At 36.6% G+C, this 14,703-nt stretch overlaps 1 protein-coding gene across 5 annotated transcripts in view; it reads right to left on the reverse strand.

Annotated features, from left to right (window-relative positions):
• The window catches only part of SLIT2 (slit homolog 2 (Drosophila)), a 289,330-nt gene that overhangs the window by 90,819 nt on the left and 183,808 nt on the right, over nt 1-14,703 (reverse strand). For all 5 annotated transcript variants that reach the window (XM_004681383.2, XM_004681382.2, XM_012724161.1 and 2 more), the window contains 3 exons: nt 14,514-14,677; nt 13,499-13,510; nt 12,469-12,607 (listed from right to left, as the gene is read on the reverse strand). In XM_004681383.2, the coding sequence (XP_004681440.1) occupies nt 12,469-12,607; nt 13,499-13,510; nt 14,514-14,677 (315 nt within the window). The remainder of the gene's footprint in view (nt 1-12,468; nt 12,608-13,498; nt 13,511-14,513; nt 14,678-14,703) is intronic.

The raw sequence follows: 14,703 nt of genomic DNA on the forward strand, positions 1-14,703 counted from the left end.
GTTCTAGGAAGACTTGGCCCACGAGCGGCACTGGTGGAAGATTACAAATGGAAAGAGGTAGAAGTCAGGACATTGACCCTTCCTGTCCCCTGGGATGCTCACAGAGTGTTCTATCTCCTTAACTGGAGCTCTGCTGGGGGACACTCCTCACCCCCTAGGACAACACCTTCTTTTTGTGACTCTGAGGTATTATCAGCTTTCTAATCTCCTGGTCACCTTCTACAGCTGTTTAACTTATTCCTCAGATTTAAATACCTCTGTTGAAATACCTGTTGTGAGTTCCATTTTCCTTTTTGGATTTAAAAATGTATATAAAACAACATCAACAGAGAGATATGTACAAGCAAAGATATGCATCTATGCATACATACTATATAGGTTTATACAAATATATTAGATATGTTTGTATATTAATGCATGACCTATGCATTGATAATATATAATTGTGTTGCACAGATATATATTATCATTTTTATGGACTATCGTTTTTAATACTTTAAAATACACGTGTTACTCATATTTAATGGTCATCCATTCAAAACAAACACAATAGACTTAGTAGGCTAAGTGAAATACTGACTTTCTGATCTTCAAGTCCTCACAGGACCCACATTTTCTTCAACAGTCTCAGGGACTCTCTGATCTCACCTTTATGAGCAATGGCTTCATCTGTCTCCGCTGTTCTTGAATCCCAGGCATTTAATATCACTAACAATTCTCTTCCCTTGGATGTGACACTATCCCTGACTCTCACTCTACTTTTCTTTCCAATTTATGGGTTCACTTTTTAATATTCTACATCAAGTTATCTCAAGTTACTTGCTCTTCCTTTGTCACCTGCCTTGCTAGTCATGATTCTCTCTTCCTAAAAGCAGAAATTACCATGTTCACATCAAAGGGAAAAGGTCAAGCTTATATACAAAACATGAAGGAGGAACATGAAAATCACCCATAATATATTAAGTGAATTTTAGTGTTTTTTTTTTTGCATGCACATGTCTTTCATACAACTGAAGTTTCATTGTATAATTTTGAGTTGTAGTCATATCAAATATCATATCATACTAAAAATTTTGGAACATTTAATATGCTCATAATATTCAACTATCAAAATGGACTACATATCTTTAGTCCTTCATTATTAGCCAATTTGGTTATGATAATTATGTTACTTTTGTACTGTTTAATTACTTTAAACAGTAGTGTGGCCAACCTCCTTATGCAGCTTCCTTTTATTTCCTCAGGTAGGATTAGTAGTTAGTTTTTCTCTACGCACCCAAGGGCACCCTCTTTTTAACGCCTCTGGTCTTATCTCATTGAAGGGAATTCATTTTCCATATTTCCCTCCTCCAACAGGTTACTGGCTCCCAAGGGGGATGTTTACCCCCAGAAAGACAAGGAACAAAACACATAAAATATGTGAATTAGGTATCCAGATTATTTATCGAGACTTTAAGAAAGGTACTTTTTTTTCAAGAGCTCTCCCTATAGCATAAGGCATTTAAATCATCTCACTGTTACATTATTGATCAGAATATTCTGAATTAGTGGTTTAAAGACAAATTATTTTTTTGCTGTGATCTATACTTGCAGTTAGATTCTAAGAAGCTTAAAATGTAATCAATGAAAATATGGTGAAAACAAGCAGTAGACAAAAGTCCACTGACCAGACTTTCTTCAACTATAGGTCAATGAAAACTCACTTCATTTTGCTAAAGATGTATTCTAAATAATGTAGCACTGTGATGAAGAAAGAGTAAAAATCTAAGTAACTAACCCATTTCTTTTACTTGAAATATGAAAATTAGTCTTATAATTTAATTTCCTTTCATAAATAACATTTCACATTGCTGAAAATAATGTAAAGAACAAGAAATCATCCATTCATTCAAGCTACAAACATTTAATGTCTACTCTATACAAGATATTATGGTACCTTATTGGAATTCAGTGGTAATTGAAAACAGGCATGTTCATATTCTCATGGAAGTTTTGTTGATAAGGATTAAGTTTTGCAGTGATTTCCAAGCTAATTTTTCAATGTAAGTTTTTAAAAGAGTACTAAATTCTCATATCAATAACACAAACTTACAAATGTGGCCTCACTAATTCTATCATGTAATCTAATTGAAGAGCTTCCTAAACAATTTCAAATTAACATTTAAGAATGTAAAGTAGTTGCAGTGATCATTGATTGTGCTAATATCACTCAAATATATTTTTAAGTCTGTGTTTTGTCTACAATTAACTTCACTGATAAATAATCCTACTAAAGCAAACAGATATAATTGAGGTTAGACGCTATATGTACATTTACTTAAAAAATGCACACTTAAAAATTGTTAAAAAGAATTAATGATGAAATAATCTTAAATTGTACATGTCAACATAATCATTCTAGCCTCACGGAGTGACACAGAACATATTATTCATGATTGCAAAGGACCATGACTTAAATCTTTACATAGCAAATCATTTCTTTGCAACATATAGACCAGAAAGCTGAACAGTGACACATACAATGGATCTGCTTGCTGTTTTTTTTAAATTAATGTATTTACTTCCAACCTTGTTCCAAAAAAAAAAAAAAGTGTTTAAAACAGAGCTTATATAGTTATTTACATTGACTCAGCAGCTAATTGTTTTTTATGGCGGTCTCAGCAGCCCATTAAGGCAGAACATAATTGCCTCCTTCATTCAAAGAGACAGATTCTAAAGCAGGAAAATAGTCTACCACTGACAGATGTCAAACAATAAATTTTAAAACATTTCAAATGTCCATTTTCTCTTCTCTATTAGAAAAACAGGAAGGTACTTCCTGTTAATTGTTTGGTCTTTAGGGTCTCACTCTCCATTACAAATATCTTAGGATAATTTTTATAAACTACAGTCAAAACATCATGTCTTTTGTCCTACTTTTCAAAGAGTTTAGGGAAGTATTTAAGCCAGATTAGAACAATACATCAGAAAAAATGGTAGACTTTTCAGGTAAAGGCTAAAAAATGGCAAATGAGATATACATTTTCCATCCTTGCTATCTTCTAATCTCCTACTTTAATAGCACAGAATCTGCTGAATTTTATAGAGTGCAAATTTGAACCCATTGTTCCATGAAGAATCTAATTAAAAACATCCCAGGGTTACAAAAACAGATAGTGAGATGGCAAAGACAGATTTGCATTCTGTGGATAAAATTCAACAGCACTAAGAGTCTTCCATATGCTGCTCCTTCAAAAGAAAGTTCAATATTTTGAATTTAAAGTAAAAATAGATTTAGCAAACAGTATACAGGAGGGAGACAATTCTAAAATAACATATACTATAAAGAAGCCTAAGCCTTTTTCATGCAAAAGTCTTTTTATCCACTGAATGTATGAGCAAAATTCCAAAATATTCCATCATTGTGTGGGTACAATATGTCCTGATGCATTTGTGCATGTATACACCCATTATATAGCAATTTGCTGTTTGCACGTCGTCAAATCCACAAGGAAATTTTACTCAGAAGTTCAATGAGATTAAAAAAGATTTTGAACTATTTCAATCAAAAAATGCAAAAGGATTTTTAGTCAATAAAGACCTCTCCTCTCCACTTTCCATATTTTTCTTACTTTCTAATTACTGATTAAAAAAAAAATCATGTGTCTTTATACTTTAAGAATTCCTAAAGAATGAACTACACCAATTGCTGTTTGTTGCCAGTTTCAAAGATTACATAAATAGAACATTATTAGTAAGCCTTTCTGCTTTAACACTGCAGGCTTTTAGGACATGGCAATGACATGCAGAAATAACTGTGCTCTGTGGCACAGATAATACTGACTCTGGTTATCACTGTGCACATCTGGCTTTAACAGTTTCCATAGCATCCTCTGGAACTGGGCAATTAAAAACTCCAGCTAGTTCTGAAGACATGAGATATTAAATGACATCATTAGTTTGCTTGAAGTGACAATTTCAGCTCACTAGAATTCACTTCCTTGGCATTCCTCTCAGTATTTTTCACATCAAATTATTTTGACAAGCTACATTAAAAACACGCAAAATGGCATTCACATGTCATAGCTAGAATAATAGCTCTGCTCAAGAGGTATCATGCTTTATGTGTCTAATATTTTAATCATTTGAATAAAAGTATTAGTTTTATATAGATTTTGATTAGATTCAGGATCTGCCACTGATTATTTCTGCGGACCTTGCAAAAGTTGCTTTGCTTTTCTTTGCGTCAGTTTATGTTTCTGAAAAAGGTTGGGAAATAAACTTATATAAATATGTTGGTAAAAATTACAAGATGAAAGAAAATATATAATATTATTTCCTGGTACAAAAATACTAGAAGAATAAAAGTATGAGCTTATACATGTGCATATATGTAACTACACATGTGCAATACAACGTTTTAGCATAGCATATCTGTGATCACATGCACAGGGCCACACACACTCTATACATGACACATGTATAGATACATGATACATGTATAGATACATGATCTGATCTAGAGTGTGAAATAAACACCTATGTCTCTGAAACAAGCCAGCAGTTCATTTATGCACAGACTCAAGTGTACAAGAGCTTGCACAGCCATCATTCACACACAGGCTTGGTGACCATTTCCATAGTCAACATGATTAAAATAAAAACGTTTGTCTCGTTTACAAGTTGTTTCAGAAACTCAAAAGAAGTTCTTACAACAAAGGTAAAGAGTTTGGGCTGAACGTATCTATAACAGACAGCCCAGATGTTGATTCTACATGGCAATAAAACTGACAGTTCTTTGCATTTTCCCCATCTGCTTTAAAAATAGATGGTAAAAACAGCTGCCAGACAATGCAGCATAGATTTAATGGGGTGAAGGGGCTTGCAGAAAGACTTCAGCTTCTGAATCTTGGAGTACAGACATTCTCATCATAGGTAACATCAGTTCAGCACTTGGAAATGAAGCAGCAGTAGTGCTCTGACATTAGGGATTTTCTTGCCTATTATATAATAATTCTAAAGTAAGTACTCTATATTTCTGGAATGTTACTTCCAACTTTAGCAATGAATGCAGGCCACTGAAATCCTTCATATATCCCTACATAAAATGACCCAAGATCTTTTAGATTGGAATATTACTTCTGTGATACAATTTCAGTCTCCAGAAATTTGTAAGTTTAATAAATATTTTCAGCAGCTGAGAGAATATTGGCCTCAAGAGGGACATACTTTGTATGTATCTAGCATTTTTGCCTTAGGACTGTGTCCATACTAATTGATTACCAGCCATCCTGTATTGGGGTGACTTGTGTTTCTGAAAATTGTCCATTTCCTTAAGTTTACTTTATTTTTTGTGATGTCATTCTAAGGTACATTTCCCTGAGTGCAAATTCAACTGATGTCTTTATAGTAGAAATAACTCTCCATCTGGTCTTTAAGCGTGTAAAGCAAGACAAAAATGGTGTGTGTGAGAGATAGAGAAATCCTACTGACTTTATATTTCGGACCTACCGAATGAGTGTTATGGTTTTCATTCATATTCATATTCACGGCCAAAACACACTGCCTACCTGCAATCCCGTGGCTTAGATTTAGGGTAAATGGGCTTGAGCACATGGCTTCCCGATTTCAGGACAGTGTATAAACAGACTGCCCGAAGGTCAATAACACAAAGCTTGTATTTCATTAGCAGTCCAAGAATGAAAACCATTTAGAAGTCCCGCTGCTGCTTTGTTATTCATTAATAAGTAAAATCTCTTGGACATTTTTCACAATTCAAGAACTATGCTAAGTCTTCCATTTGGCAATCATTTTACTTTGAAAAACAATCTTATATAACACTTTGAAATAGTGTAGCTCAATGCACCAGAAGCACACAGACTGTGTCCAAGTCTCCGTTCTCTTCTTCCTAGAGGTTTGATAATGCAGAGGCCACTGGTAGTGATTGAACTATGTAAATTTTAACTGACAATTTGCAGCTGATTATTTAATCATGAACCTATAACTTAATTCCTAAAAACCAAATGTCAATTTCATTCATCCGAGAATACTTTGATTATGCCTCAGCTGTCTTCATTTTTATTTTAAAGGCTATACAGACACGAGGTTACATCTGATAGGCTTCCATGGTCCCTGTAGATTTTTTTTAGAAAAATGGCCAAATAGTTATGGCAGCCACTTCTTGAAATATCCATCTCACACGCTTGGCCCCCAACTCCAGGAGAGAGTTCTTTGCATTCCCTGTGGGCTTCTCTCCTCCAACTACTTTGCACTTTGTTAGACTGACTTTTCTAACTAACAAATCTAACATGGCTACCACCCTGCTCAAAATTTTCCCTTCTACCCTACTGCCAACCAGGATATTATTCTCTGTGTTCCCTGTGTGTTTTATTACTTGTCTGCAAGTGATAAAACAAGACCCTGAGTCCTCACAAAGTCAACCGGAGTAAAGGCAGTAGAACATAAGCAAGACACACTAAATTGTTAGAATTTACAGAATATTTTTTATCATGGTTTGAATGTTTTTTTTAATCAAGCCAAAGAAATGTATAATAGCTTGAAGAGAACTAAATATCTGCATTATAGCAATCATCAGATCTTACTAAAAAAATGTATACCTTCAGAAATGAATTCTGAGGATTTTATATTCAGAGAATCAACAGGCAAAGAATGACTCAGCTGCCGTGGGTGAAAACAGGTAACTTGCTCCAAGCATCTTATCTGCATGAAGACAGAGTTTCCAAATGCAGATTTCCAAGAAGCTCTCAGATGGGAAGATGCCCAGGGAACCACCATTTCATTCTGCTGAAACTAATTTTCCAAGAACACTGACTATTTCCCCCACTCTATCTTCTGTTTATTAGTCTATATCCCTTTGTTAATTTTGTTAAATATGAAAAATGGAGGTTTGACGCTTCTCCAGAATATATGCTCCAGACCCCCTTTTCCTGCTTCCCACACTGTCCTTCCCCTACACATTATGTTAAGTGTGTCTTAGGAGAGTTTAAAATAAACAAAAATAACAGATCACACTGTGGTACAGTCTATGCTGACAGAATCCAGGCAGACATGAGGCTAAGTGATGGAGAGTAAGACCGATAGCAGTTTCGCATAGGGACTAATACGAAATAGCTCTTGATTTTGAAAATATTCCTATACCTCAGTGCCCTGCTCTCTCAGGTTTCTTCTGTTTACCTTTCACATACAGTTTCTTCAAGTTTCCCTGGCCCCAGTGTCCACAGCCTCTTTTGTGTCTTTTCAGGGATCTCGTCTCTTCTACATCAACAAGTTCAAGTCATGTCTACCTTTCTTTTGCAGCTAGATTGAGGAAGCAACTGACCTTTGAGTCAAATAGCTAAACGACTGGAACCATTTTGGCCACCCAGCTAGCTTTCTTTTTAACAAGATTTCTTAACTTTTTTGAGCATCATCATTTTTTAAAGAGCAAGAGTTGTCAGTGTTTGAGGGATAGGAGGTAAATGTGTAGAGACTTCTTCTGCAGGAGAAATGACCTTATAGAAAGATGTCCGTGACTTATGTCTAAGAGCAATTTAATTAATAGAGCTGAGGAAAGAGGATAGGGATTAAATTCTGTATTGGTGAGCCTAGTATAGAGACACACGTAGAGACTGGAACCCCAGATAATCTGCGAAGTGGGAAATTTAACAAATGTGTTTTCACTGCTATGGCCCCAATTTAGCCCTTTTAACTAAGTAGCCTACTCATTTAACTTTCCTCTTACAGATTTCACACTTAAAAAGCATCTCCCTTTCCCCTTTGCCTGGGGAGAATGGGCTGTTTCTTCAGGTTTAAGTTAGTATTATTTAATACAGCTCTATCCTTTGACAGGTGAATCAATGAGCCAGTGTGAGTGTTTAATTTTTAAAATATTCATCAATAAATATTTATCTTCTAGGTATCAAGCACCTAGGTATCAAGCTAGCTAACATGCTAGCTTTGTTAATGGGTGTTCAGGCTGATCAGAATTGGCTCCCGCCTTCATATTGGGCTACTTTATTAAGAAGCGGAGATTGTTAAGCAAATACAGCAACAATCACACAATTACAATCAGCTATTCCAAACTGAGAAATAAGAAGGTAGGGATCCCAGACCAGAGATAGATCATTAGGATAATGAGGCCCTCTTTGACGAAACCATATAGGCTCTGTCTCAATATTTGCCTCAAACTTTATTTAAATTCCATAAACACCACGATCAAACATCAATGAGAAGATCAAATGATATAATGTGTGTACCACAACTATTCGATTATAGTAGTTTCTTTCTATTCCTACTTCTCCAAATTACTCTAATTATGATTTCCGATGACTGTTTCCCTTGTATCTTAGCAAATAATTGGGCAAACACCAACAGTATGAAATTGTAGTCATAAGCACAAGGCAGAAAAAAGGCTATAAAGAAATTATCTGATAAACTTTAGTAAAATCCAGATTTTAAAATTCTTTGAAAAGATAATATATAAAGGTTTCCATTCATCATGTATTAAAACCTGGAATCTCTGAAAATAAAAGATGCTTGATAGCTTCATTTCCACTTTTTATGAATCTTGCTGATGTTCCTTATTATAACAAAAAAATATAAAACAATAATAAAAGAAACAAGTTACTAAGCTGGTAAGTTATGCCACTATAATGAATGGTAATGGGAGTATTTTGAGTTGAAGATCAATATGATTTATTACCAGATGCTCTACTGATAAAGCTAATAATGTAATATTCAGAGAAGTAAAATTCACATAGAGCTTAACATATGTTTTCATCTCTACTTGTAAATTCAATTTATTTTGGTTTTGTCTGATACACCACCACCTCAATGTAGGAAAACTCAATGGGACAGATTATTTAGTATAACTTTAATGTTACTATTACATAAAATCTATAGAGCATAAGCAATAGGAAGAAAAAGCTCCACAATAAAAAAATAAAAGGCTGCATGGGATAAACTATTTTTTGATGTTTTCTGTTATTTTCAATTTGTTAGGTCTATCATTAACTTTTTCCCTTTTGTTCAAACACAATGGTATTTTCTCCTTTCCTGTGGCCAGAACTTGATCAACCCCCTCCAGTGTCCAGAATGATCTTGGTCCCTCATAAATCTCATCTAACTTTCCTACTCTCATCACTCAAAACCCACTCTTGCTCTCAGGCTTGCTAGTGATTGGAGGCTTCTGCACGTTAAAATAAATCTACATCTGTCCTTTAGAGTGGCAGTGATCTTTCTTTTACCACTTTTCTCAGCCAAACTCTTCAAATTCTCCCTATCTCGTATCTCCATTATTCATCATTAACATACTCTCTTTCCTTAATACAATGAAAAATGACTTAATTACCTACCACTCTTTCTTGAAGCGTTCAAGAGGGGTCATATTCCAAGCCCAGTTCTCAGTCCTGTGGCTGGCTCGCCATAGGAGAATCTGACTGCAGATTATTTCTACCAGAATTTCCTTTGGCCCTCTGTGGCTTTTATTTACATCCTTTGGCTTCCGAACTTCTCTTGATCTCATTTTCATTATCATCTTTTTTTTTTCTTTTTTATAATATTAACTACTCAAAAGTTTTGGCTTTAAGTCCTCTTGCTCCAAATGCTTACACTCTGTATTAGTTTAGTTCCTCAAAATATGTCATTGGAACTTCAGAATCTCACACATTTTGCTAATCACCCTCTTCCTTCCCAGTTTTGGTCTTTCTCTTCAGCTTCTTAAATGCAGTGTTATAGCTACCATTTTTCATCACTCACCCTAGAAATTCTGGCACCATCTTTAAAACCCTCCTACCCCCATTATCCCCTTATCTCAACAAACACCAAATGAAATTAAGTTTGCTTCTCTACTGGGTCTCACATCTGCTTCCACATCATCTTCCTACGTCACTACTAGCTCCTGCTCTGGTGACGTCTTTAAGCAATATAATTACCTCCAGAGTCTGTTGTCTGGTATTCTCTCCTTTTCAAACCACTGCACACCACTGTCAGATTGCTTTTTGAAGGTCCAAATTAAAACTCCCAAACCCAAAAGCACCCCAATAGATCTTTTACTATCAAGATCTCCAAGAACTGGTTGCGGTTTACTCTTCCAACTATATTTTCTGCCACAAATCCTAGTCAAATTAAATTCCTGTGCAGTAATGTCTTGTATTTCCATTCTTATTGCCTATGCTCATGATGTTCTATTCGAAAGCCCTTTTCTCATGTCTGAGCTCATGTCATACTTATCCTTCAAGGGTTATTTTACATGCTACCTGCTACGTGATGTTATCATTTATTAAATGATCATCATGTGCTAAGTACATAAAGCTCTACATGTGTCAATCATTTCATATTAAATTGAAAAACACCTCCTAGTTGTAGATGGGGAAATAGTCTCAAGAGAAAGATCCATTTATTCAAGGCATCACTGTCAGTAAGTGGCAGGCAGACCTGTGATTCTAAAACTCTCAGAACCTAGTCAACCACTGTAACTTGCTCTCCTCTTTATGTTCTCCATAAATCCCCCAAGCTTCATTTGCTTCTTATAACATTTATTATTCTGCACCTCGTTTCATGACTTTCATTTGCATGACAAATTTTCTAAGTTACTTTGTGGACAATCTCTGGAGAATTTGTGTCTTTATATATTATGTCTGCTTTATAAATGCTGATGCCTGACTGGGTAAATTTTCTATTCCTCTGTTAGAAACATATAACGTCTTTCTGCCATCTACTTCATCATATTTAATTACATCTCCTGATGAAGTAATCTGTGACTTTGATGCAAATGTTTATTTTCCAGGATGTCTCCACATGAACCATTACTCTTAATAAGCTCACCTGTACAATCTCTAAAACAAAATGTTCAGTGCCAGCTCTACCTTTGTTCTTATGTTTTGCTTTTGTGGGCTGTCCCCTGCCTCTTCCCTCACAATACATGATGCGTCTTTCAAGATCATCAAAAGAAACACAAACTTACAGTTATCTCGATTGGCAAGTTACTGTTACATTGACTGAATATTTGGTGAGAATAATATTATTTTATGATACATTATCCAACAGCTGTCAAATCTCCACAAACTCAGCTCTCTACAGAAGTTCATTCTCATATTGCAAAGCTCTCAGCACACTTGTAAACATTACTAGTGATTGCAATAATGCTGGTTGTTAGTGGGTCTTGTGAATGAAAGTTACTTTCATGTAAATTAAACTACAGCAGTTAAATCAGAAAAAAAATGCATGCTATCTATTTTTAAGTTATTTAATTGTGTCTACTACATAGGGCTATCATAAGAAGTTGACCCGACTTTATTATTTCAACAACAACAAAAAAATCCAAAACTATTCATTGAATTAAAATTTAAAATTTGTATCTAAAACAGTACTTTGATAGGCAGAGGATTAAACAGTGTTTTCTTGGTTAGTGGGCACTGCTCTCAAGTGTTCAGTTCTCAAGATGGCAAAAAATAATCCCTTTTACATCTTATGTGACTTTGTCTTCTCCATGCTACTTGTATCCATCAAGGACACAGAGATGTGCACAGTAGCAATATCTGAGATAGTACAAAATATTCTGTAGAGAGAACTTAACTTTGGAGGTAGGCAGTGACAGTTCTAAGAGGCTACTGTTCTCAGGGATGTGCAAATCACATATATGTACATGAATATGTATATGCATATGCATGTGTAATGTATACATATGTATTTAAGATTCAATTTATTAATTTATGCATACAAGAGTTGAGGTGTAGGCCAGAGATGTGGGGGGGGGTGAGGGGACTCACCAGACATAGAGTGGGGAGCAGAACAGGCAGATCTACTAAATCCACTGCTGAGGGGAGCAGCGAGTGAGACAGGAGAGGTCTGCTGTGCTATGTGGGTCACTCCCTGGCTGGGGATCGAACTCATTCTCCAGTGGATGTGGCTAGCATCATAGTGCTGAGACTTTAGGCCTTTGTGCCACCAGGGAGGCCACAAAAATCATATAGATTTTGACTTTCTAAGATGATATTTCTTTTATTCTTCATGACAGATAAAATAAGAGTTCAAACAAAATAGGGAAGCTTCGTTATGGAATAAGAGCTCTGGAGGAAACAGAGCATCATCAACTTCTCTTGTTTTCTGTGATGCACCATGACAGCTGAATCTTTTCAGTCCCCTGATTCCAAGCTAGAAATGTGCAGGAGGGCAGTCTGCGAACCTCAGTGGACAGAGTGGGGTACAATCACTCTTAATTTTCCCAAATCACCTTCATAACACCTCCAGGGAAGGGAAACCACTACTTAGCCTTAACACGTCTTCCTTTTAATTCTACCTGTGCTAAACAAAATCTTAGTCACTTCAACAAGATATTTAATTAAACAGAGTCTAGGTCAATACAATCCTAAGAGAAACATTTGTCTAAGCTAATTGATCAGATTTGTGTTTGATAAACCCAGCATGTCCTAAAGAAAGAGGATGTCATGGAGAGACAGGGGGTGTAAGAGGGAATTTCGGAGCACATACATTTCTGTGATGGTCTCTGGCAGATTGGTGGGGATCTCAGTGAGACCTTTCCCTCGGCAGTCAACGATGTTATTGCTACAGGTACAGGCAGCCGGGCAGTGCAAAACACTGCAAGAAGGAGCCATAAAGGACTGGTGACCTGAAAAAGAAAACAACCAGCCAGCAGTTGTATTTTTCCTCCTGACTACGTAAGTGAGGCATGCAAGTCTATCTCAACTAACAGGGCATGTTACTAAACAGAAACACATTTCTCTAAATGGCTGATTAGAAAACAATCCAACAGCACCAACATAAATTTTAGAAAACATGGATGTATATGTTCACATGGATACGTAGGTGAAACAAATGAAAATTTTAAAACTAATTATGACAATGATACTCTACCAGACATAATTAATTGTGAGAAAGGCTAAATTCAGATTCAAAACTAGAACTGTAATTAAAATTAGTCCGCATTCCAAAAACAAGGCAGCAATTTCAAACTAAATTTCACTTCCAAAAAGCTTAAGTAGAATTTGGTGCTTATTGAATTTATATAGCTTAACTTTATCTCAAAAAAAAAAAAAAGGGAGAACAGTAAAATTTCCATCTTGGTAGATGTAAAGGTTGACTGTCAATAAATCATCATGCGCCAATAATGTGGGGTAAATGAGAGCATGCTAAGTTTGATGACTTACTTTGAAAGTTTAAAATGACCACTTTTTGTGGGCGTTATTTATTATAATAATTTGCATCAAGTCATTCTGTGATTGTTCATCTACATAGTTTAAAATTTTCAGTATAATGAAAGTACAATTCCAGCTACATGTTTTTAATTACTCAGTATTTGAAAATAAAGCTAGTTTGAAAGGAGATTTTACTGTTCGAGCGACAGCCCCCAGGTGTCAGTAGTGGGGTACCAGGTCCCGGTGACCTTGGCCAGGGCGATGCCCAGCCAGGAAGCCTGGAGCCAGCTCCTGGCTGGTACCCTGACCACAAGCTCCCAAACTCTACAGCACAGTCTCAGCCTTAAAAAGAAGTGTAAACTTGCCTTCTTCCTCTTCTAGAAAACAGGAAGGAAAAAAGTGAAGAGAGAGAAAAAAGCGGTTAGTAACAAATTGTTAGTTGCTTCACTAAAAAAAAAAAGAATCAATCAGGCTCACTGAGAGCATTTCATGACACTGTAAGAAAATTTTCTTTGAGTTGTAAAAAAGTGTGGGACAAAACTTAAGGCCTAGCAATGAAATGGAATCTTGAACTAACTCATCCTCGCCCTCCTGTAAGAACCTTTACTAATAATACACCATGTATTTAAAAAAGTTATTTTACTGTATTTTGAATAGACACTTCTGAAGGCAGACCCATAGTTATCAAATAAATTGTGTCAATATGGATCAGTAAAATAGCAGCATAATGTTATGAATATGTATATATGCATGTATTCATGGGTATATACTCCTTGGATTGAACTATATAACTTGGACAAGGTTGCCCAGTCTATCTTTCGTAGTCTTTAACATAAAGCTAATATATTTCTCCACAGGTGCGATAAGGGAGGAGAAATATTTACACTGATGCTTATACACACAGAGGAGCTAGGAAAAGCTCACCTGCGGACAGGTCACATCACCCCCGCTTAGTTGAGTTCTCTCAGGTGTTTGTCCCTAAAGTCAGGGGATGTCTCTCTGAAGCGGAACTGAACCGCTCTCAGCAGCTACACAACACGCCTGTCACTGTGAGTCTGGCTGGAGGCTCTTTCCAAATACAGCATCAGGGAACCAGCATTAGTGGATCATTTTTCCAATTGTTAAGATAAAAGTAGATCGGAATTATTCCTTAGAGGGAAAGCACTGAGTAGCAAACAGAACTACAGGCACAGAATGCCTTCCATCATCTCGGGAGCGAAAACGAAAACAGTTTCATTCTCCCTGCGGCACCAGCCCTGGGTCTTTGCCTGCCGGTCACCCACATCTGAGGTGTGCCGGCCGCGGGGAGCCCGCGGCTGCCAGGGTGAGCTGCACACAGCGGGCCCAGGAAGACGGAGCCAAAGGCCCTCGCTTTCTTACCACTGCAGACAAACTCTCTCTTCTGGACCTCGGCCACGTTGTGGCCCCGCAGGTGGGCCGGGCCCATGCACTGGGTGTAGAGGCCCACGCGCGGCCTCTGGCGCAGCCAGTCAGACAGCCAGGCCAGGTGGCAGTCGCAGTACAGGCTGTTCGAATGGAGTCGGCTGCATGGGCGGAGGGAGTCAGGAGC

This window comes from Condylura cristata, unplaced genomic scaffold, assembly GCF_000260355.1.
Source record: "Condylura cristata isolate star-nosed mole 26May11 unplaced genomic scaffold, ConCri1.0 scaffold00012, whole genome shotgun sequence".
In the NCBI taxonomy this organism is placed as follows: domain Eukaryota; kingdom Metazoa; phylum Chordata; class Mammalia; order Eulipotyphla; family Talpidae; genus Condylura; species Condylura cristata.